The sequence below is a fragment of the Pan troglodytes genome, chromosome 5, assembly GCF_028858775.2.
Source record: "Pan troglodytes isolate AG18354 chromosome 5, NHGRI_mPanTro3-v2.0_pri, whole genome shotgun sequence".
Lineage (NCBI taxonomy): Eukaryota > Metazoa > Chordata > Mammalia > Primates > Hominidae > Pan > Pan troglodytes.
Genome location: NC_072403.2, coordinates 139,394,889 through 139,419,903, shown reverse-complemented (window position 1 = coordinate 139,419,903; position 25,015 = coordinate 139,394,889). Strand labels below are relative to the sequence as shown.

At 38.1% G+C, this 25,015-nt stretch overlaps 1 protein-coding gene across 2 annotated transcripts in view; it reads left to right on the top strand.

The window, feature by feature from the left end:
* Positions 1 to 12,361: 12,361 nt before the first annotated feature.
* The window catches only part of MTCL3 (MTCL family member 3), a 45,981-nt gene continuing 33,327 nt past the window's right edge, over positions 12,362 to 25,015 (top strand). Inside the window, exons 1-4 of one of the 2 annotated variants that reach the window (XM_003950919.6) lie at positions 12,362 to 13,118; positions 14,994 to 16,182; positions 16,648 to 16,872; positions 18,649 to 18,807. In XM_003950919.6, the coding sequence (XP_003950968.1) occupies positions 15,082 to 16,182; positions 16,648 to 16,872; positions 18,649 to 18,807 (1,485 nt within the window). In that variant the 5' untranslated portion in view covers positions 12,362 to 13,118; positions 14,994 to 15,081. Of the gene's footprint in view, positions 13,119 to 14,993; positions 16,183 to 16,647; positions 16,873 to 18,648; positions 18,808 to 25,015 lie in introns of those variants that run through there. The other variant, XM_054686289.2, reaches the window with a different exon arrangement.

Below are 25,015 nucleotides of genomic sequence, written 5' to 3'. Positions count from 1 at the left end.
TAAAAGGGGGAGAGGGTAGGGAGTCTTTCCAAAAGCCCAGAAAACTTCCTTCTTTGGGAATATATATCTTTTGCAGCCCAAGATAGGAATCCACTCAGTGTTCAAGAGAATCCGTCAAGTACTTGATCCCTAATTTTAGTTGTCAGATTTTAAGCCAGGAAGTGGTACTATTTCCACATATTGTGTACAATTTCAATCAATCATGAGATGTGTGATGTAAAGATCCCTTTTATCAGGAACTGCACATTATTTTAATTTCTTCTAAAATATTTCTAATTTAAATTCCCACTGAATACTGGTTTTTCTAGCCTCTTCAGTGGGAGTGAAAACTACACTTTAATTTCTTCTAAAATATTTCTAATTTAAATTCCCACTGAATACTGATTTTTCTAAGCCTCTTCAGTGGGAGTGAAAACTTCACTTGACGTGCAGTCAGATCTATATTTTGTTCCAACTCTGTGGCTCATTCATCTCCATGCCTGGTTAACTCAGACTAGTAGATTTGCTCTCTCATCGATAACACAGAGCAACTAAACCCTGCCTTTGTCACATAGCACTGGATGGTGATGAAAATTTTAAAAATAATAATAACCATGTATGGAAACGCTATCAATCGTGAAGCATTGTACTAAAATAGAGTATTTTTGTTTACCAGTAAAACCTGCTAATATGCCAGTTCTGTCTTCTGGCAAGATGCCTTTGGTCAAAATGGGGCACTTATCTAAAATGGCAGACAGCAGTTTGTTACTTTGCTGATTTTGTTTCTCACACTTTAGGAATTGTGTGCGTGCATTTCAAACAAAATATCCTTTAGATTGTCTCAGGCCATCAGTGACATTCATAGCATGAAGTTTTTGTTTTTAAAGATGCCAAGATTGACAAAACATGATGAAAGAAATTATTGCACAATGCTGATGTTTTCCATTTGTCAGCCACACTTGAGTTTCTTAAGCAATATTTGAGATCATCATAATGTAAACTGAAATATCATTTTTATTGTACTTTTTATGCAAAAGAAAAAGAAAAAGCCAAAAAAAGATAGCAAAGAGAAAAAACATTGAACTGAAGGGAATTGCTTCAAACACAGATCAAGTAGCTGAAAATACATAAAATGTAGTTAGTTACTTTGATGGGTAGATTCAGTGAACATTATAGTTCTCTTTGCCTTCTTCCTCTGTTTATTCATTTCTGTAACCATTTTATATTCTTCATTTCTAAAGGAAGCATAAAAGGCTTTTAATATTCTTTATTTGTAAAAGAAATTTAATATGATACATGAAATAACAATTAGAATTAGAATTTATAAAAGCATTCAGCTTTGTGATAGAGACAAAAATCAACTAGTTTTAGTTTCCATACATAGCAATAAATAATTGGAAAATTAAGCTGAAAAATAGTTTGCTTATAATTGAAACAAATATTCTGGAATACCTGGACATAAAACTAGAAGAAAAGTGCAACACTATAACAAAAAAACCTGAAACATTATTAAGGACCTTTTTTTAAAAGCCTAAATCAATGTATAGATTATGCAAAAATACTCTAATATCTTAAGGACATTAATTTTCCTAAACAAATGTATAAAGTCAGATAATCACAGCAAGATTTTCATGAAACTTGACAAACCAACTTTAAAGTTCATTTGAAAGATAAAATAAAAATAAACAAGAAAAGATTTAAATAAATAAGAGGGAATGCCCTACCAGATATCAACATGGTGTATGAATTCATGGTAATTAGCATACCATGTATTAGCATAATAATAGATTAATCAACAGACTAGATAGTACGAAAAAGACTCGTACTAATATTGGAATTTAGAATATTAAATAATTAGTATACAGTTAAGAGCATGTATTCTGGAGCCAGAGTGCCTGTGTTCAAATTTGATCCTGACACTAACTGGCTGTGTCACCTTGAAAAAATTATTTAATCTCACTTAACCTAAATTTTGATATGTATAAAATGGAGATAATAACAGTATCTACCCATTTATAAAATTAAGCTCTTTTTTATTGAGAAGACCTTTCTAATATTAAAATGCATATTAATATATTTGTTGTATACTAGTATATAAACATATTATATATGTATATATTAATTTTTTAGTTATATAGTAATAGAAAATATATATTCCTTTACTATACAATAAATTAATATATAATAAATAATACATATTCATATCTAATATATTAATATATTATTAGTTATATTAACACATAATATGTATTAATATATGTATTAATACTACATATTAATATAACTAATGTTTAATTATATATTCATATATTAATATAACTAATATGTGATAGAATATCCTAATATATTAATATATAATATGCTAATATATAAACATATTTTATACATTAGTCTATTTTTTATCTGTAGATTTCCAGAGTTAGGCAGTCCCAGGGACAATTATATATATATGTACACACACGCACACACACACACACACACCACCATGACCAAAACAAATCAGCATGTGGTATTTTCACTGAACAGGTTTAAGTTAAAACATTATATTGAATGTTTTTTTTCTATCCCTGCTCTATGTGGATAAGAGAGATGGGGAAAGCTAGAAGTGTGTGTCTAAGTGGTCCCAGCTGTCTGACTGAGTCCCAGGCCCCCCATTCTGAAAGTCTCCACTCAGGACCCTTCTTATTAGCAGTGTCCACTCCTTGGGCCTATGCTTATCAGGAATTCCACTTGTAGAGGTTGTATGAGCTCTAGTTCTCCAAATATGAATTTATAACTCAAATCTGACCCCATAATTTAGTTCTGTTACCTGAGAGCATCCAATTTGGTTTCCTTTCTTACAGTAATAACTACATAAATGGTGAGAACTTGGGGGAGTCCTTTGGATCTTTAATGAAGTCTCACCTTCCTCAGTAACAAGTTGGTGCAAATTTTACTCATAACTTGCTCCAATTGAGTCAGACCTTCCAGAGGGTATTCCACAGTGGCATGGTGTCTTGTCAAACATATCCAGAGGTCTGTCCTCCCATCTGCTAATTTCTGGTCAGAACTCAACTAGGCATCTTAGAGACTCGCCACATTATCAATCACCATTTAAAGGTTGTTTAACCCTTGATTCAGAAACTGTTATTGTTTGCCTTGAGACTGAAGTACATATCTATCGTTTGGGCATCTCAGCATCAGTATCTCATTCCTTTGATAACAAAGACTTAATTTTCCTTTGGAAGACCTGAATCTTCCATCCTGCCATATGGACCGATGAGATTTACCCTACAGCCTAGCTTAAGCATCTGACACATGGTCTAGATCTGGTAGTGATAATTACACATTCCCAACATCACTGGAGGGTGAACTTAAGACCTAACGTGGAACAAGGAGAGTGGTATCTGGAATTTCACTAAAGCTAACTGAAAAAAAAAAAAAAAAAAACCAGATGTTCTTATTTCTCTGAGGTTGTTAAGCCTGGAAATGCGGGTGGTTCCCCACAGATGAAGAGACTGTCTGAGATTGAAGCCAATACAGAGGAAAGCAGACATACAGGGGGAAAATGACAAATTGAAGATATGCTTTGAACACTGAAATCCAGCTTTTTCAGGTGTCACTAAAGCCAGTTCTACCCGGAACTACTTTTTTCTTGCACTCAGAGTTAACTACTATTCTGAATTTTGTTATTATTTCCTTGGTTTTCATTCTAGATTCACTTCTATGCATGCATCCCTAAATAATATTGCTTAATTTGGCATGGTTGTTTTTTGTTTTTGTTTTTTGTTTTTTGTTTTGAGACGGAGTCTCGCTCAGTCTCCCAGGCTGGATGGAGTGTAGTGGCGCCATCTCGGCTCACTGCAAGCTCCGCCTCCCGGGTTCACGCCATTCTCCTGCCTCAGCCTCCCGAGTAGCTGGGACTACAGGCGCCCGCCACCAAGCCCGGCTACTTTTTTGTATTTTTAGTAGAGGCGGGATTTCACTGTGTTAGCCAAGATCGTCTCGATTTCCTGACCTCGTGATCTGCCCACCTCGGCCTCCCAAAATGCTGGGATTACAGACGTGAGCCACAGCGCCCGGCCTGATTTTGCATGTTTTAAAATTATGTGAGTAAATGTTTTGTTCATGTATTTTATGAATGTCTTCTTTTACTTAGCACTATTGAGAACTATTTACATTGTTTGTAGCTACAGTTCATTCATTTTGACTGTTATATAGCAATCCATTGAATAAATATGTCACAATTTTATTATTCATGTAATTTCTGGGTTTTTGAAATTACAAATGTCTTCATGAACACACACACACTGGAAAACATGGAAGAAATTCTATCCCTGTGATTGAAGATCCCAGATTGTAAGAATTTATTGCCTGTAATATTTCTGCATAACATTACAATGTTTCCCAAAGTGATTGCACAAATATGTAATCCTACCAGGCTTAATGTTGCTCCATATCCATTTCAACATTTAGTTTTATCAGACTTTTTAATATCTTGAAAATATGATGGGAATATGTTAGTTCAAGTATTTTTATTAATATTTCCTTTTTTACTAATAAGATTGAAAATATTTTCTGTATTTGTGAGACATCCATTGCTTATTTATGTCTTTTGATAATTTTTTATTAAGCTGTTAATTTTTTTATTGATTAGTAGGGACACTGAGATTTTCTGGATATTAATCCTTTGTTGTTACAAATTTAAAGCTACCCTTCCATATTTGCACTTTAAAAAAATTATCTTTTGATAAAGATAAATTATTATATTTAATAAAGTCTGATAGATTAATGTTCCCATTTGTGTTATACAATTTTTGAATTTTATTTTTTAAAACTTCCTTCTTTATTTGAGACCAAAAAATATTTTCTCCTAATCTTCCTTTTAACTGTTTTAAAGTTTTGCCCTTCATGTTAAGCCACAAATCCACTGTCAAATGATATTTTATGATGTAACATAGTGACTCAATTTCTTTTTTTTTTATTTTCATAGATTTAACCATTTGTCTTAGCACTATTTATTGAATAATCTATCATTTCTCTGGTGATTTTAATGCGCCATGTTACGTTACCATCTCTGTTTCTTTAGGTTTTCTATCCCTGAGGCATTTACATATACTAAGTGTTATAGTTTAGATACAAATGTCTGGTACAGCCTGTTAACTCACTTTGTGTTATGGCTATCATTGGTCTTCGAGACTTATGTACAAAACTAATACTCATATACTAAAGTTCAAAAAATAAACCTGTGAGATTTTGATTGGTATTCTTTGAACCTATCAATCAACTTGGAAAAAATGGACACCTTTTGGATAACAAGTTCTCTTAATAACATCTATTAACATCAATTTCTTAGTTGACTTATGCCTTGTTTAACTTTTCTGAATAAGAGTTTATTGTTTTCTTCAAAAAGATATATTTCCTGTTAGAGATTTTTATAGATACTTTAACTGTTTTGTAGTTATGATAATATATCTTTTAAAACCTTATTTTTGTTTGTTGCTGGTGTGTTGGCATGACTTATAAGTTGATTTTTTATTATATAACAATATTTCCTAACTCTAGCATCCATAACTTATCTGCAGATCCTTAAGATTTTTGATAGTTAATCATACCAATATATCATCTAAAATAAAAACCAATTTTGCTTCCATTTCAATCCTTAAACTTTTATTCTCTTTGTTTCCCTGTAGAACCTTCAGCACAATATTGAATAAAAGTAGTGAGAGTATGTCTCCATGTTTGGTTCTAATTTTTAACTGAATGTTTCTAATCAATCATAAATTATCCTGCTTACTCTGGATACTTTTAGTGGATATACTGTATTATCATAAGAAAGTTCTCATGTATTCTTAATTTAGTAATAGCCAGTGATATGATTTGGCTGTATCCTCACCCAAATTTCATCTTGAATTGTAGTTCCCATAATCCCCAAGTGTCATGGGAGGGACCCAGTGGAAAGTAATTAAATCATGGGGGTGGTTAGCCTCATGCTGTCCTCATGATAGTGAGTGAGTTCTCATGAGATCTGATGGTTTTATAACGGGCTTTCCCCCATTTTGCTCAGCACTTCTCTTGCCTGCTGCCATGTAGGTCATGGCTTTGCTCCTCCTTCGCCTTCCACCATGATTATGAGGCCTCCTCAGCCCATGTGGAACTGTGAGTCTATTGAACCTCTCTTTCCTTTATAAATTACCCAGTCTCAGGTATGTCTTTATTAGCAGCATGAGAACAGACTAATACAGCCATTTGTCACTATTTCTATATATATGGTACCACAGAGCCTAGCCAGTACCATAAAACAAGAAACATATATTTAAGACAAAAAATTTGGAAAGGAGGAAATAGATGTCATTATTTTCACATGATAGAATTATCTACTTAAAAATTAATCTTCAAAAAAATTATCAGAAATGATCAAAGAATAAAGCAAGTTTAGTGGACATAAGATCATTGCAAAGAAGTCCATTGTGATTCTATACGCTAACAAGAAATAATTAGCAAACATGCTTTAAAAGACACCTTTGACAACAGCATAAAAATATCAAACACCTAAGAATAAATCTAGCAAAGCGTGTGCCAGATCTTTGAGAAAAAAATATTGATATTTAGAAAGGCAACCTAATTAAATAAAAAGACATATCATGTGGATATATAGGTAAATTTAATACCATAAAATTGTAATTCTCCAATTGATTAATGTGCAGTTCCAATGAAAATACCCACAGAGAAAATTCATTACCAGACTTATAAGAAATAACTCAACATACATGCTTTTACTGAAATTTTTAGATCACCACCATATATAAAAATGAGTTTGAAGGCCGGGCGCAGTGGCTCACGCCTGTAATCCCAGCACTTAGGGAGGCTGAGGTGGGCAGATCACAAGGTCAGGAGATCAAGACCATCCTGGCTAACACGGTGAAACCCCGTCTCTACTAAAAATACAAAAAAAAAAATTAGCCGGGCATGGTGGCAGGCGCCTATATTCCCAGCTACTCGGGAGGCTGAGGCAGGAGAATGGCGTGAACCCGGGAGGTGGAGCTTGCAATGAGCCAACATAGTGCCACTGCACTCCAGCCTGGGCGACAGGGCAAGACTCCATCTCAAAAAAAAAAAAGAAAAAGAAAAAAAATGAGTTTGTGAGGGACATTGTAAATTTAAAGACTTTGCATTATTGATCATATTGTTGCTTATTGTGCTGAATATTTTGCATTTCACATCTTAAGATCTAATCTCAAACCAGGAGGTGGCCTTTATGGGCCACATCAGTTGGTTCTATAGCCTTCTGGACTTCAAGGGACCAAGAAATGGACAGCACCAGCAGGACACCAGAGACAGGGATGAGAATTGCAGTAATGATAATTGTAACACTGAATCCCTCACAGCAAGATAATCTTGGGCTAGCTATGTCATCCAATAGGAAATCGCTCTTCTCAAAGTAGCATGCTCTGCACATCTTTTTCTGGGTACAGTGACCACTCTGTTCTCTCATCTTTTTAATCCCATTGTCAATAGTATCCTCTTTTCTGCATAAGTGTGGTGATAGCACCATCCTGGTACTTAACTCCAGTTTATTGAACTCTCCGTTGTGGTTTCTCCGACATCTGATCCACATCTTGTAAGTAGTCCCTTTGTAAACAAACCTTTTTCAAATTATTTTACATTGAATGTGCTATGTATTTCCTTGAAGGACCCTAAAAATTACTCATGTATAATAAATATCACTGGGTGAAGAATGAATCAAGTCAAAGCAATCTAGCATCCTGTCAGAAGAAAGTACTCTGAATTTGCATAGCATATTACAATATCCAAAACTTTAATGACTACAAATTGAATTTAAATCCTACTGATATCTAAGAACAATAACAAGAAAAGCAAGATATTAAAGTATAACATATAAGTGGCAGTTTGCTTACATTTTCATAACTGGATCAACTGAATATCAAGACCTTACATTTGAAGTTTGCTTAACAGATATTCAGTATATAATAATATAAATATCTGTCAGATCCATTTACAGTTACTAAGATCTTTCTTAGATTATGTCTATGCAGAGGACTATTTGACTTTTTTTCAGACAGCATAGGGGAAGAGAGGAGCTAGAAATGTAAAGTTTGTAACTTAGGATGCCATCCTTTTTGGTCTGGCTAATGAAACTTGGTCTACTGTGCTCATTTTAAGGCACAATAATTAGTGATGAATTCTGAAACTAGCAAGATGATCCACAATAGGTAAGATAAAGGATTATTAAAATGCAGATAGAGACAATTTAATGACTCTGAGTTATTAAAGTAGAGATATTAGGGGAACTTTAATGGTGATTCTAAATATGTATAATGCATTTATATAATAAGTACCAGAGTTGTTAAAAGTTTTCACTAAGATTAAGACTAGAATGAGAATGGGTTTAGATTGAAATCAGGAATCCAACAATATGTTGGCTATAATGAGTGGCTAGACATTGGGTTGAATTACCAAGAGTACTTACAGATGTAAAGTTACTCAAGACTACTCAATAGTCTTGAATAGAAGTCTATTCAAAGCCTAACTGCAAATATACTCAACAGTAAAGGCATGAGTAACTAAGGCAGCCATTATAAAATAGCAATTTCTGTGATTCACAAAACATCCTTCTTCCAATATATGAATTAAACTGTAAGTTATTGCTCATAAAGTTAAGTTATAACATGTGTACATGTACTCAGAGAGATTGTAGAATAGCCTTTATTGAGATGGCTGAAATTAGGCTAATCCCAATGTATAATACAGCTTGGTCACCCTGCCTAGAGATAAAAAGATGAATCATGATGTTTACACCTCAAGGACTCTATGATTCATTAATGATTACCTAAAGTGTCATCCAGAGAACAAATACAGTGTGTGACTGCATACATATGTCAATAAAGGTCAGGACAATGGCACATCTCCAAGCTAAGTTACTCTCCAAAAACAAGATGAACCCAAACACATCAGCTTTTCTCAGTTATGACTCTACTAATCAATTTGTATTGACTAGCTTCTATGTATCCAATTCTCTGCTGGAGATAATGAGAAAAACAGAAATATTATCTTAAAATATTTACTCTCTGGATGAAAAATTATAACATAAGCCAAGACTAACCAAGTATTTTTAAATAGTGTGACATAGTTTTGTAGAAATTCAGAAATGGTAGAATTTGATTAAATTAATGATAATAATAACAACAATAATAGTTAATTCATACTGATAGCCTACAATGCCAAGCACATGGTAATCATCACTTAACATTAGTTATGATTACTGTGTTTCATGCACTGTGATAAAAATTAACTTCACTATTTCATAATAATAATCACATAAACTAGGTATTATTAATGACAAAAAGTCAACAATATATCATACATGTATGAATAAACAAGTGAAGAAGTAAGTGAAAAAAACTGGGGCTCTGAAAGTTTAAATAACTTGCCTAAGTTCATGAGACAGAAAGATTTGAAACTTAAGCTAAACCTGAAAATATGAGCAGATTTCAGGCTAGAGAGGAAGAGGGAAATACCAAGTATGGGGACTGGAAAGAAGAAAGGTACAGAAGCAGAATAAGCCTGCATGTTAATGAGAAAAAGAGACAGTAAGTCTGATGAGGACAGAGTGATGTATTAGAGAGTACATCTTATAGAATGGGGACAGTACACTTACTTGCGGTCTAGGAAGAAGAGTCTGGATGCGATGTAACAATGTAGATATGACTGTAAACAGAATGACATGAGGAAAGTGTTGTTTAATAAAGGTGTAAACAGGCAGCATTAAGCAGTGCGGATCTGAGAGAAAAAAATCTATCATTAACAGAGGAAGCATTTGTAACAGTCTAAACTAGAATTATGAGGATCTGCATTTTGGTAGTTGATTGCAAAGGAGATAAAGAAGAAATGATGAATATAAGACATTTTGAAAGAAAATATGATTATAGAAGTGAAGGGAAAAGACAAAGCAATGAAGAAGCCCATGTTTAGTGGGAAAGTATATGACATGATAGTTTCACTAAAAGAAAAATAGATACAGAATATATTGTTTTTTCTTTACTAAAAGATAAATAGAAATAGATAAGAGTTGGAAAAAAGAAAAAAATTACATGAGTTTGAGGTGATAGTGTTATCTCCAAATGTAGATATTCTATGCATTGGTGAAAACATTGAACTAGGATACAGGTGCAAAATCTGGCTTTGAGATGCAGAGTTTTACATCATGCTATGAAAAGGAGGTGAGGCACTTAAGGCCAATATAGTAAGCACAATTGATGGAGAAGAGGAACCAAGTTTAAGTTGTGATTCTGAAATTTAACTAGAGGAAGTCACTTAACATCTCTGAAACTCAGTTATTCTGTGTTTGGTGGAGAAGATAGTATCTACTTCACACGCTTTGTTTTGAGCACACAAAATGAAAGGGCCTTGCAAAATATAAAGCTATATAAATTAAGATATTGTGATGTAAAGTCGTGAGAATAGGAGGTTGGAAATTTTAAACTACGTATTTCTTAAGGGTTTCCAATTTGAGACTTTAGCCTTCTTCCCTTGATCGAAGGTCCACATTTTGCTGTGCTATGAAGTGGATAACTCATTATTATAAGCAAACATTAGAAGGCTGATTGGCCTGTCTGCTTCTGAAACACAGTAAAAATAATGCTGAAATCTTTCTAAATCTTGGAAAAAAGCCTTTGAATAATCATTTTTAAGTTTTGCTTAGTTGAAGCAATATAATTTTAACCAGCAAATAAAGGAATAAATCAGGAAAATATCCAATTCAGAAGTTATTTTTCTTATGGCATACTTATGGGTAAACAAGCATGTTAAATATTGCTTATACTTATTCTGTATTATTACAGTTTTCAACCTTGAAATTGCATAATACTAAATTATAAAATGAAACATTTAGACACATTGTTTGATTTAAGGATACATAATAATCCATTCTTAATATTTATTTTACTTTTTAAAGTTACTATTTGCACTGAAATAAATGATACCGCTTTCGGAAAAAAAATCAAAACATAGATGCCTGAGCAGAGTAAAAATTCTTAGAGAAGCAGGACTATGCATATTCTGTGTCTTTAGACTGTGTTTACAGTATCAATATTTTATTGGTAAAGATTGAGCTGAAAAATATTTGTATCTACTTTATCCATTTTGATTGGATGAGACATGTGCATCTTGATATTGAGGATATTACAGCTCAAGTTTGGGTACATAATAAGAAATTGCCTAATATAAATTCAAACCAACTTGTGATTACATTTTCACTTGCTTTTTTTTTTTTCCTTTATTTTTGGTATGCTAGTCGAGGTGTGGGCTTTTTATTATAAATGTCACAGATGTCACTTTTCCTGTTCCCAAAGGTATTTGAAAGAAAATAAGGAAATTATCTCAGTTTTCACCAGTATGCTTGAGTGTCCCCAGCACAGGGACAATTTCTTGATTCAGCTTTGCATCCCAGTACCTTGGACAGTGCCAGGCTCAAAATTGGCTTTTAATACCTATTTTGGAACATGAATGATTTTATCGTGATATCATATTTGTTTTATGTGTCTCTAAAGATAAGAATAACCAGAGCTTGAGCATGTTTTTATTTTGCTGTAATAATTGCTTTTATGCAAACTACTCCTAAATTGTTTTTATTTCACTTTTAATGCAAGATCAACACTTGGAAAATTGAATCTCTTAAGCCAAAATTCATGTTGGCACAAAAAGCTATTATTATTTCAAGATATCTTCTTCCTTTTACTTACAAAATCACCATATAAATGTAAGACAAATTAAATTTTAAAATGCCCTTTCAAAAGCAGTACTTACTTTTATTCTCATACTCAAGCTCACAAAGGAATTCTTAGAGGTAGAAGGGAGGCTCCCATGCCCCCCGCCCCCCACTGAAAGAAGAAACTGAAAAGAAAAAGAGAAAATTCCACTTAATTTTTAAAAATATTATTACTGTGAAACAGTATGGGTTAGTGTAAATTGTAAAGACATGTATATTCTGAACTCCTCTTTTTAAATGAATTCCCTTTTAGGCTGATATAATGTATTCTTCCTGGTTTCTGTTATTGTTCGCATGCACTACTATAAAGATTATGGATCCCAGCAATTACTCATTTTCACGGTAGAAACCGGCACTCAATAGAAAACAGGAAAACGTACTGAAGGCAAACGGTTCTGTAAAGGATCTCTGTGGGCCGATATTATTTCGGTTTGCACTAAATTAGTCGTGGCTTCGCAAGAACCCTTTGTCTGTGGGACGGTGGGTCCCATCATGGCAACCATTATCTATTCGTGGAAACGACATCTGATGACTCCGCCCGGGCTGGGGGTGGGGAGGGAGCACCGCGTGGAGAGCTCGACTGAGAATTAAAGTGAGTGAACAAAGAGAACTCCCAGCAGCCGCCAGCCAGCTGCATCAGGAGATGTTAGTCACGCCCGGAAGGCTGTTCTAGTCCGCCTCCTTGGAAAAGAAGCTCAAGTAAATAATTGATGGAGAATGACCGAACCCAGGACAAAGCTTTGCAGGAAACCAGTGCATCCGTGTTCGAGCGGTTTGGGGATCCTCTGCCAAGTACGGGATAAGAGAATAGAGCAAGGAGTTTGAGCGCTGCTGCCAATCTTCCATCTCGGGCGTGGCTCTGGCCTTTTTGTCTCTTTATCCCGCCACTCCCCACCCCCGTCCCCCGTCCCCCTCCCCGCCTTCTTCTCTTTCCTCTTGAAAGTAACCTCTCTTTGGTTACTTCTACCCTATCGTCCCTTGCAATCCCGCCTTCTCTCCTGCCCAGTTCGGTGAGGTCAGCTCGTGAACATCTCTGCACTTCCTGGGGAGCGTCTGGCCCAGCTTGGTACCTCGCGTGTTAGCCTGCTGAGAGCTGCAGCTCCAGCCCAGCCGCGGACCGCCGGGAAGTCACCCGCTCTGTGGGCAGCTGAATCTTGACGTTACCGCCATTGTTTGGAGAAATCGAGTGGGTGTGGAACTGCGGCGAGCGAGCCCAAAGTCATGCTCAGCCGGAAAGTCGCGTACAATAATATGAAGTTGAACTTTCCTCGGCGCAGAAAGGCACAATAATAAACCCTGAGATACCCGGAATATCAGAAGGAAAGTGCTGTTGATTTGTTCAGCTACTTGGAAACCTCGCCTCTGCTGAGAAGTGAGCAAGTTCTGGATTTCTAAAGGGTTGGGGATGAATGATGGGGTGGGTTAGCAGGCGGATAAAACTTGAGATTAAAAGTGTTGGTCTAAGCCGTGCCGGGGTTGGTTGGGTGATAATTTTCACCGGGAAAGCCTTGAAGAGATGCAGCATCTTGTCACTTTGTGGGAACCACGTGACAGCAGCCGGATACCTTTGATTGTGGAGCCCAGTTACTGGAACACAAGCTTTCGCCTGGGTTAATGCTGTCTGAGGGCTGAGTTTAAAATTGGCTTCTCAGCTCTGGAATTATTCTGCCTGATTAAAAACAAAAATAAGTTTGCATTGGCAATATAAGTTAGTTAGCTAGACAATGTTAGTGCCACCCATGACGATAAACTAGGCCAGACATTCTAGTAGTATCGCGGCTGGGAGAGAAGATGTAGAAAACAAGTTGGTGGGCAATTTTCCCCCAATGTCTTCTTTGTTCACCTTTATATTTCAAAGTGAGTTGGAAGGAGGTGCCAGAAACAGAAAGGGAGGTGGATTAGGAACCCTTCGGTAATATTTCTTTATAAAATGAGGAATTACTGCATGCTAAGTTGTGATGCTAACAATAGATGTTAACAAGAATAATGCAAGTAAAATAACTGGCAGTAAAGTAATCTGCTCTCTGTATAGAACAAATATTGTTAAAGGAGAAATTTATGCCTAGTCATGCCCCTTTCAGTGCTTTAGACAGAAATAATTTTAAGGAAAAGGCAACTAATTGACTAGCTGCCTGGATCCCTAGGGAGAGGAACCCATGAGGCAGTAACTTGCTATTTTTCAGATTAAAGAAGCTAGTGACGGATTTATCTTGGAAATACACATACTGGAAATTGATCTTACCACCATGAGGGAAGATGCACCAGCCTTCTGGGTTCTGTCTCAGAATTGCTATATGGGAGGAAATGGGCACTTTAAAAAGTACAACTTTTGCCTATGATATGCGATGTAAGAAGATGGCTAAGAATGAAAATATTTTCTATCTAGCAATTACACTTAAAACTAAAGTGATTCATAAGACTACAAAACTGGGTAAGCATAGGAAAATTCATCACCAGAAACTTAGGAAACTGCAGAACTGACCACAACTTTTCCAAATGTATTTTAAAAATTATTTCCCAAAAGGGAAAAAATACGTTTTGGGGTTGCTAATAACTAACCCATATAGACAATTCTTAATGCTATTATTTTCTTGAAACTGAGATTGATTTAAAGGCATTCATTATTTATATTTTCTTTTAGTTCTATTATAAAGGAAGTTGGGTGCATTTTCCCAAAAACAACATTAAGGGTTGGAGCTGCCTGGGGAAAGTGTCATTTATCCATAGAAAATATTCTCTAGGAGCCCTACATCATAACCCTTTTCCTCTAATTGAACTTGGGAATACTAATTAAATGAAAACTTTCTCCAGTAAGCTAGGCTTTACATATGGATTTGATGGTGAGGAAAGCCAAAGTTGTAAAAGCAGAGTTGACAACTCTAATATATGGATATCTTTTCTTTCTGAAGCTTCTTTTCCACTTTATCCTCTTTTCTTTTATATCTCCCTTTCCATCAATTCCTGTCTGACTCTGTATCTCACCCTTTCCAAAGCCTGCTACCATGAGAATGTAAGGTTCAGCTGCTTTCAGATCCGTCATTTTGCTGAGGTGGAGTGAGATGGAGACAGCGCCACCCTGGGCAAAATGAGAATTGACAGCCCTCCATCCTATTCCTAAAGACAGCCCTGCATCCTATTCCTAAAGTCAAAGCTTCTATTAAGCGCCGTCCAAATAGAGCAATATCACCCTTTGCTCTGCAAAAATTCAGACATGTTGTCTTCTTCTCTCCTTTTGTTTCTGTCCCAGCTTAGGAAGGAAGGTTGGCGGCGGTGAAGAGGGAAGAGGATGATCTAGTAATGGGCTCTTCCAAATCGCATCTGGTAGGTTCTTAGCCATGAGTCAGCCACCAACCGGGGGCGCTGCCCCTGCCACAGCAACAGCTTCTCCCGCCGCTGCAGCCACTGAGGCTCGTCTGCACCCGGAGGGCAGCAGCAGAAAGCAGCAGCGAGCTCAGTCACCCGCTAGACCCAGGGACAGTTCGCTGCGACAGACAATCGCGGCCACTCGGTCCCCAGTGGGGGCCGGCACTAAACTCAATTCTGTTCGGCAGCAGCAGCTGCAGCAGCAGCAACAGCAGGGTAACAAGACCGGGAGCCGCACCGGGCCGCCCGCCAGCATCCGAGGAGGCGGAGGTGGGGCCGAGAAGGCGACGCCCCTGGCGCCTAAAGGGGCCGCTCCGGGAGCTGTCCAGCCTGTGGCTGGTGCTGAAGCGGCCCCCGCCGCGACCCTGGCCGCTTTGGGCGGCAGGAGGCCCGGACCGCCCGAGGAGCCGCCTCGGGAGCTAGAGTCCGTGCCCTCGAAACTCGGGGAACCCCCTCCGCTCGAAGAAGGGGGAGGAGGGGGCGGGGAAGGAGGAGGAGCCGGCGGCGGCTCCGGGGAAAGGGAGGGGGGCGCTCCTCAGCCGCCGCCGCCCAGGGGCTGGCGAGGGAAAGGCGTACGCGCTCAGCAGAGGGGCGGCAGCGGCGGGGAGGGGGCCTCCCCTTCTCCGTCCTCCTCTTCTGCGGGCAAAACCCCAGGAACCGGCAGCAGAAACTCCGGAAGCGGCGTTGCGGGGGGCGGCAGCGGTGGTGGAGGGAGCTACTGGAAGGAAGGATGTCTGCAGTCTGAGCTCATCCAGTTCCATCTCAAGAAGGAGCGGGCGGCGGCGGCGGCGGCCGCGGCTCAGATGCACGCTAAGAACGGCGGCAGCAGCAGTAGCCGCAGCTCCCCGGTCTCTGGCCCCCCTGCCATTTGCGAGACCCTGGCCGTCGCCTCCGCCTCCCCAATGGCGGCGGCGGCGGAGGGCCCCCAGCAGAGCGCAGAGGGCAGCGCGAGCGGCGGGGGCATGCAGGCGGCAGCGCCCCCTTCGTCGCAGCCGCACCCGCAGCAGCTCCAAGAGCAGGAAGAAATGCAAGAGGAGATGGAGAAGCTGCGAGAGGAAAACGAGACTCTCAAGGTGAGGAGGGTGGGGGGACCCGGCTGGGGGATGGGAAGAGTGGGCCTGGGAGGATTAGGGCGTGTACCGGCAGGGATGAGAGGCTGCTAACCTGTTAGGGAGCCTTGAAGAGGGAGGAAACAAGAAAGGAGGGAGGGGGTTTCCTAGGCCTTGTCTGAATTTGAATCTGCTCTCAGTAACGCGAGGTTTTCATTTAAATTCAAATCTGGGCCTCCGTTTCTCTAATTATAATGGGTTGTCACACTTCTTCCTGGAGAGAGGTAGAGTAAGAGAACGAGAGAGGGCCTAAAGTGGGCCTTTTTTCCCCAGTTTCCTCTTCTGTACTCAGCTCCTTGTCACTCCTGTCTCGTGGAGAGAGAGGGCAATTAAAGCTGAGAATTTGGAATTGGAATGGGGTGTGCACGGTGTGTGTCGGAAGGGCTGGAAGCGAGTTTGATTTTGACACGCGGCCTGTCACCGCCTCAGAACGAGATCGATGAGCTGAGAACCGAGATGGACGAGATGAGGGACACTTTCTTCGAGGAGGATGCCTGTCAACTGCAGGAAATGCGCCACGAGTTGGAGAGAGCCAACAAAAACTGCCGGATCCTGCAGTACCGCCTCCGCAAAGCCGAGCGCAAAAGGCTCCGCTACGCCCAGACCGGGGAAATCGACGGGGAGCTGTTGCGCAGCCTGGAGCAGGACCTCAAGGTCTGCGGCGCGGGGGCTCAATGGCGCGCGGCAGGGGCGGTGGGTGGGGACTTTGGCCAAGGGCTCTTTAGGCTGAGAAGTCTTCAGTGGCGACTGGCAAGGAGCCTTAGGGACACAGTTTCGTAGCGCTAACCACAAAATACTAGGGTCTCAGAAGGGAGAGAACTGGCAGGTGGCTCTAAAGAGTGCAGAGTGTGTGGAGGGCCTGGCAGCAAACGAGCTAAGTGTGCTCTCCTGGGAGCAAAGGTGGCTCTTCAAGAGGTGATGAGAAGAAGGCTCCCTTCTGGGCAGAAGCAAGGGCGTGGCAGAGCGCAGGCTCTAGCCTTTGATCTGCCCTTCAGTCTGTCTACTGAGAGAAGGCCGGTGGAATCGGGCAGTCAGGAGCTGCACTAAAAGGACTCCTCTGGGGGAGTTGAAACCCAAAATAGGAACTGCACTGGGAAGATACTAGAGTTAAGATTTCTTTCAGCAAGTGTCCACTCCACCTCCTTCTTCCAGGACTTCTTCCTTTCTGCACTTGCCACTTAGGTGACTCCCTGAGGAGGGGGGAAAAAAAACAGATAACCAACTTGCAGCCTGTTTGGTGTGAGGTAAATGAAATAATCTCATTTTTTTTAAGTGCAATTGTTCCTTCAGAATTTCTTCCAGTGGAAAAATCTCAACCTTGAAGTGCATTTTCTAGACAGGTATGGTCTCCAGTTCAGTTTGACTGTAGGCAGATTCATTGACAATGCAAACTAGATATTAACTTAATCTCCTTGCACAACCAAATAAGTATACTGTTCATTGCATTAACTTCATTGGGATTTAAAGATCACGTGTAATCTTTGTTTTAAAGAAAGCTACGTGTAAACATTTTATGAAAGACGTATTACTTTTTTCCTTAACTTTTGTCGAGTGCTTAGTATGTACTAAGCGCTGTAGCAAACACTGTTACATACATTATTATTTCATTTAATTCTCAAGGGAAAAAAAATCTTACAATGTAGGGATTATTAAGGCACCATTTTATAGGTGCAGAAGCTACACCTTTTACAGAGGTTAAGTGCCCAGGCCTGGAAAACAGTTAATAGGTGCCAGGCTGACTCTCCACTCAGTCCAAAATCACAACCTGTGTCCTAAGCCTCTACACCAGACTGCTCCACTTTTCTTCCAAACCCTAGAATTTCCAGGATAATCTCAAAATATGAGGCAAAAATGCACAGTCATTCAAAAAATAATAATCTCAAGGACTAAAACTTTACTAAGATTAAGCAACTGGAATTCTAGTTATAAGACTGAAATTCAAGCCCAACCCACTACTTGTAAAAACTTCAATTTTTCATTCTTTAACATAGATTATAATGGAAACATCTACCTCATAGTTTTGTTGAAGTAAAGGAGATTTGTGAAATTTCTCTACATGTGATAAAATGCAATAGAACATTTGTTACCACAGAGTAGTGCAGAAGTTAAGGGAACAAAATTTAGAGCCAGATTGCCAGGCCTCTTAGCCCAGCAGTGTCTACTCATTAGCTGTGTGACCTTGACCTCTCTGAGACTCAGTTTCCTCATCTACAAAATAGAAGTAATAATAGTACCTATCCCATGGGATTTTTGTAGGGTTAAATGATTGATATATGTGAATGGCTTATATGTATACTTTGTGGAATAATGCCTGGCACATGGTAAACACCATATAAATATTGGGTTTTAATGCTTTCAATAGGAATACAATTTTAGCCCTTATTATATTGTCATTAATTATATTTTATTGTTACAAACACCTTAATTCAGGTTGCAAAGGATGTATCTGTGAGACTTCACCATGAATTAGAAAATGTGGAAGAAAAGAGAACAACAACAGAAGATGAAAATGAGAAACTGAGGCAACAGCTCATAGAAGTTGAAATTGCAAAGCAAGCTTTACAGAATGAACTGGAAAAAATGAAAGAGGTTAGTATTTGATTATTTCATGGTGTACTATGTATTTTTAGCCCTTTGAAAAAGAATCCCAAAGACTAATATGACTGTTAAAAAATTTCTTTTATGATTGCAGGACAATTTTTTACTCTTACCCAAATAGTAAAAAATACATGATTTCATACTAATAAATGAGTAGCAACGAAAGATTCTGACCTAAACACGGTATCTAACTCGACATGTACGAGCTTTGACTGATCTCTGTGTTTCATCTCTGTGTCTTCTAAATGTATGTTAATTAAATCAATTCCACAGCATATTAAATGCAAAGAGTGTCAAGCGTGTGAAGGAATGAGACTTGTGATAGTTGAGGGGAATAATTAGCCCCATGAGATTACTTACTATTGAGTTCATAGAACCATGAATTTTTAGGATGGAAAAGACTCTAAGGTCCATTTGATCTAATTCATTCATTGTTTGAAGTCTCTATATAGCAAAGCCAGCCCTTCCCACAATGTTCTAATGCTTACAATATCACCAGTGACTATCCCTGAAGATCTTTCACAGCAGCCAATTGTATCATATCATAGCTCTGTTTAAAGATTTTCCTTTTTTTTTACATGATATATATTTAATTGCAACTTTAGCCAGCTCATCTTAGTTATATCCTTTAGGGTAGAAGAGTCAAAGTTCTCCTTCATGTCAGCTATTTGAAGATTCCAAATGTATTTACCATAAGTCTTCTAAAAGAACAGAATCAAGGTAAAGAAATGGAGGAAAAAAGAGACAGAAACACCTATCAAGAAATGATTAGCTTTAAGATAAATAGCAATTTAATTAGAATTAAATTATACTTTTCTTTGATAGCTACCTGAACATGTACAATGCAACTTGTGAAAACTACCATTGAGAAATAGCAAATGCACAAGTTGTCTTCCGAAAATTTTCCTCTGCTTGGATAAGCAGAATTCTAAAGAAAATTCTAATCTTTCCACAGACTGAGGTATTGACCCACCTGTCATTGCTGTGCTTATCTCAAAATGGTACAAAAATATAGTGCAAATAACAGTGCAATTATCAACAGTCTGATTAAGAATATGTCTTAGGACTTTGAAGAACACAGTTTCAGTGGAATAAACTATTTTTTGTGATCCGTTTACTTATATTATCCTGACTTTAAACAATTTTTAGCATAACAAAATAGTAAAAAAAATTTTAATGATATGAAATCCTTGGCTACTAGCTAGGAGTCGCTCTGTGCTATAGTAGAAAAATATGGAGACTGGGAGCTGTGTGATCTATTTTCACCAGTAACTGGGTGACTTTAAAAGGCCTGTAACTTGTACTTGTCTACTTTTATCCAGTTCTACACTGAAAGGTTGTTTTTGATGATTCTCAACATCTTTTTCTGGTATGTAAGATTTTCCTCATGAAATTCAGAACATTGCCATTTAAGGAATGGCAAAGATTTTTTCCCTAAAGTTAAAAGATCAAATATGAAATTAATATAGTTATAAGTATATATTTCTTCAACAATAATGTACAGTTGAAGGTATGTCAAAAATTGACTTTCATTTATAGAAAAAAAAAGTAAAGTAGGTAACTGTATTAGTTCTCTAGGGTAGCTGTAACAAAATACCAAATACTGGGTGGCTTAAACAGCAAAAAAATGTATTGTCTCACAGTTGTGCAGTCTAGAAGTCTGGAATCAAGGTGTTAGTAGGGCTGGTTCTTTCTGAGGGCTGCGAAGGCAGGATATGTTCCAGGCCTCCCTCTATGGCTTGTAGATGGCCATCTTCATGGTCACATGGCATTCTCCCTGTAGCTCTCTGTTTCCAGACTTCCCCTTTTTGTAAGGATATCAGTGATATTAGATTAGGGTCTTCCCTAAGGACCTCATTTGACCTGCCTGGGCTCAAGCTATTCTCCCACCTCTGCCTCCCTAAGAGCTGGGATTACAGGCATGAGCCATCACACCTGCCCCTCATTTTAATTTGATTACCTCTGTAAATACCTCTGTCTCCAAATGAGATTTCATCCTGAGCAACTGGGGGTTAGGACTTCAATATATGAATTTGACAGGGAGGGTAGAAGGAGAGAACAGAATTCAACCCACAGCAGCAACAATCTAATAGCTTCCTGTGAGCAAGCAAAGAGAATGTTCATTGTCAGTCTCATAGGCGCCATTCCCTATTCATACGTTACTTGTGCTCTCTCATATTCCTTGAATGTTTTAAATTGTAAACATTCAAGTACAAACAAACTTCGCTTGATTACCGGAGATAAAAAAGAAATGCCTTTAATTTGGTATCATGTGAATGTTTTAAGTGGATACCTGAAAAATTGTACTTAAGAATGGCATAAGAGCTTTCTGATTTTCACTTTACTTCCATTAAAGGGGAAAATATGCATAGACTGTCTATCCATTAGCCAGAACGATGGGACCTCTCCTATCTTAAAATAAAAGCCAAAATAATCTGGCCACCAGGAGGAAAGGGTAGAGCTTGGGAATGTCCTCAGGAGATTGTAAAGATGCGTTTCCTTGATTCTTTTGCTCACACTCTTCCCTGTGACTATTTCCTCCTTCAGGGCTCTATTTCTGGGTTGGGAGAATGCTGTTCCAGCACCAAGCAGTGTGGGTATATATGTTCATACCAAAGAGGCAATTTGATTCTCCTTGGAGTTACAAAAAACCAAATGTCAATGCCTGATTAGGGAATACAACAATAAAAGTAAAAATAATTTAGGAGTATATATGCAGAACATCAGCCTTTAAAGTAATCTTTTATTAGGAAAATGGCATTCACGATTTGAGAAGATGGAAGGTGGTGGGGAACAGAAGTAAAAAAAAACAGGAAGGGAGAAAGAGTGGAAGATAAACATCTGGAAGATACTAAATATAATAAAGGAAAACCAAATAATATTCTGGTAGGAGTTCTCTATAATTATCCATTTGAGGTTGACCTTCATAGTGTTCAGAAAAGTGTCAGAAATAGAAAAAGTAGTTTAACAATATGTTTAGAAATCAGAAATGTTTCATTCAGATAAGATTTTTGCAATGGTAATTTTATGATGCTCTAAAACGGTAAATATTAAAACTGAGCTGCAATTATAACTGGCTTACTCTGTGGATAACGGTTGTAAGCTACTCCTTGGATGACTTGCAACAACTTCAGTTAACCATCTGCTTCACTGGTTGTAAAATGAAAACATATTCAAGCCCTTGGTGAGTGTTAACCAACTTGGTTAATTTGGTGAGTGATGAATTGTCATCCCTTCGTGTCATTTTTTTAAAGGAGAAAAGTAGAACCAGGCCAAGCTCTCCATTAAGAGAAAAGACACTAGTTATAAAGTCAAAAAATCATAGAATATACTCTAGAGAAGCAATCCTCCAATTCCAAGATTTTAGATCTTTACATGGAGTCATATAGATGTTGAACAGCACCGCTGGGACCAATAGACCATCTGCTACAGTTTAGAACTGTTTGCTAAAAATTTAATTAGCTTCAAGGGTATTGACCAATTGCTCTCAGGACTGGTGGCTGCACAAGGTCTTGTGCACCTCCTCACATCTATCTGTCTATCTTCTCCCCCTGAGAGGATGGAGTAGGCACTTGGGAGTAAGAAGAATTGAGTAGAGGCAGGATAGAGGTAATTAGCTGCATCTATTGCATCTCATTGCTTGTATTGAAATAGCTGATGTTTGACCAACTGCAAACAAGAGGGACCTCTTCGAATGCTGCCTTCGAATCTTAATAGCATTTTCATCCCAATTATAAAACACTGATTGCTACCAGCACTATGCTTTCTTGCTGTAGAAGAATGCCTTTACCTTTCTGTAACCTGTAGAAAATGGCATTCTATCTTTCAACATTGCAAATGATCAAAGAGACAGAGGTTTTTAATTAAAGTTATGTCATGTAAACAACAACTAGCTCTTTGAACGCCAGAATGGGTTCATACACAAATAGGATAAAGTGAGGTTGTGGAGGAGGCTTTGGACAATGCATTCTCTGTGAGAGGTGAGTTTTTGCTCCAGTTAAATTGAGGATCACTGCCTGTCATGAGGTTCTGCTGCTGTAGCAGTGAACTTTATTTTCAAAGCTTTGAAACTCCTTGTAATCATCAGGAGAAGAAGGGTCATCTGGTGTCACTTTTAAGGTCTGGTGCTTGTTGAAGTGTTGATAAGAGACATTTGAGCAAAGAATTCACCAACAGAGGAGCAAAGAAAAAGAGTAAGATGATGATGATGAGAACTGTTTATCAGATCTTTTTTCTTTTCAGAATCTGTACTCCTTATATTGTCTCATACCTCACCCATACACAAGATTCTTAAAAGAAAATAATTTTCTTAACTTTTCCCAGTCTTTGCTCCAGAGGGTTCTTAACTGGCCTACTGAAATAGCACCATCTATCTTGGACTTTTATTTTTTGTGCACTTGGTATAATAGATCTTATTTATTACAATGAACTTTCATTCTAGAACACAAAAATAATTAGTACTATAAATTTTAACAGCGTCTCTGTTATTCTTGTTTTTTAGAGTCCCTTGAGAGTATATCTGTATATCCAGATTCTCTTTACAAATGGAACAGTTTAATAGGCAAATTCTGTACTATATATTTACAATTACCTATTTATTTTCTTATATAAAATAAAGAACTGATCATAGCTACACTTGATTCTAATAGGGAATGTTTACCTGAATAATAAAATGTGAAAAAGAAATGTTGAGTGATAAATCAGCAAAGAAGCATTCCAAGAGACGCTTTAATGGGGCATTTCTTGCAAATATTTTCCCCTGGTTCTGGTAGTTTACTTAACATTTTAAAATAAAACTGTAGTCATTGATATTTTAAAATGAAATGGCCACACATATATTTAGATGCATCAATTAAACATTATTATTTTAGTCATATCTTCTCAGAGCCAATAGTTTGTCGAATAACATGGGCAGGAATAAGAGACTAAATTTAAAAAAAGGAAGAGTGTGTCAGGTAAGCATAGAAAAGCTTTTCTTCCAGGAAGTTGCCATGTGTTATGAACGAATTTTTTTTTCTTTTTTTTCTTTTTTTTTGAGACATAGTCTTGCTCTGTCACCCAGGCTGGAGTGCAGTGGTGCAATATCGGCTCACTGCAAGCTCCACCTCCCGGGTTCACCCCATTCTCCTGCCTCAGCCTCCCCAGCAGCTGGGACTACAGGCACACGCCGCCACGCCCGGCTAATTTTTTGTGTTTTTAGTAGAGACGGGGTTTCACTGTGTTAGCCAGGATGGTCTCAATCTCCTGACCTTGTGATCCACCCACCTCGGCCTATGAATGCATTTTTAAAGATGTATTTATGTAGGCATTATAAATTTTATTGGATTTTTAAATGAAATTAGATATACAGTTCCATGTACTCTGAAGTGATCTTTAATATTCAGTCACACGTAAATGACTGTTTTACCCAGATGCCAAGTCCCCATTAGAAGCAAAGTAGTACACAGATCAGAAATTGGTGGATTATTTTTGTGCAATATAATGAGCTTTTATTATAAATTTCAAATTTCTTATTTACATAAAAATACAGGATAGCATGGCACACCCCCACATTGTTGATCAGATTCCAGTTCCTTTCTTGGCTGAAATTTTGCACTACATATTATTGAAACTGTAGAGTGCTGAACAAATACAGGTTTTTACCCGATTAAGCATCTCCTATTGAGTACATTTCCAGTTCCCATCTAAAATATCTATAGATTTTGATGTGTGCAACGTAATGGGCTTCCCAAAAATTGTTTAATACATGTATATTTAAATTTTTGTTGCTTTTGCTGATGAAGCATATTCATAAGAGTTAAGTCTCCAACCCTGAACTCTATGAGGCCAGTTTAACTTGGTCCAAGGGCTCAAGGCTGAACTTTGAGTGACTCACCTCTGTGAGGTTAGCAATTTATCCATGTTAAGTATCTCCATGGAAGTATATTACTTATATAGTTACTGAAGTGTTGTTTACTTCACTGACTTCTGTATCCAACCTACCTTAAAAGGAGATTTGAGGCGGGGCGTGGTGGCTCATGCCTGTAATCCCAGCACTTTGGGAGGCCAAGGTGGTGGATCATGATGTCAGGAGATCGAGACCACCCTGGCTAACACAGTGAAACCCCGTTCTACTAAAAATACAAAAAATTAGCCGGGCGTGGTCGTGGGTGCCTGTAGTCCCAGCTACTCGGGAGGCTGAGGCAGGAGAACCCGGGAG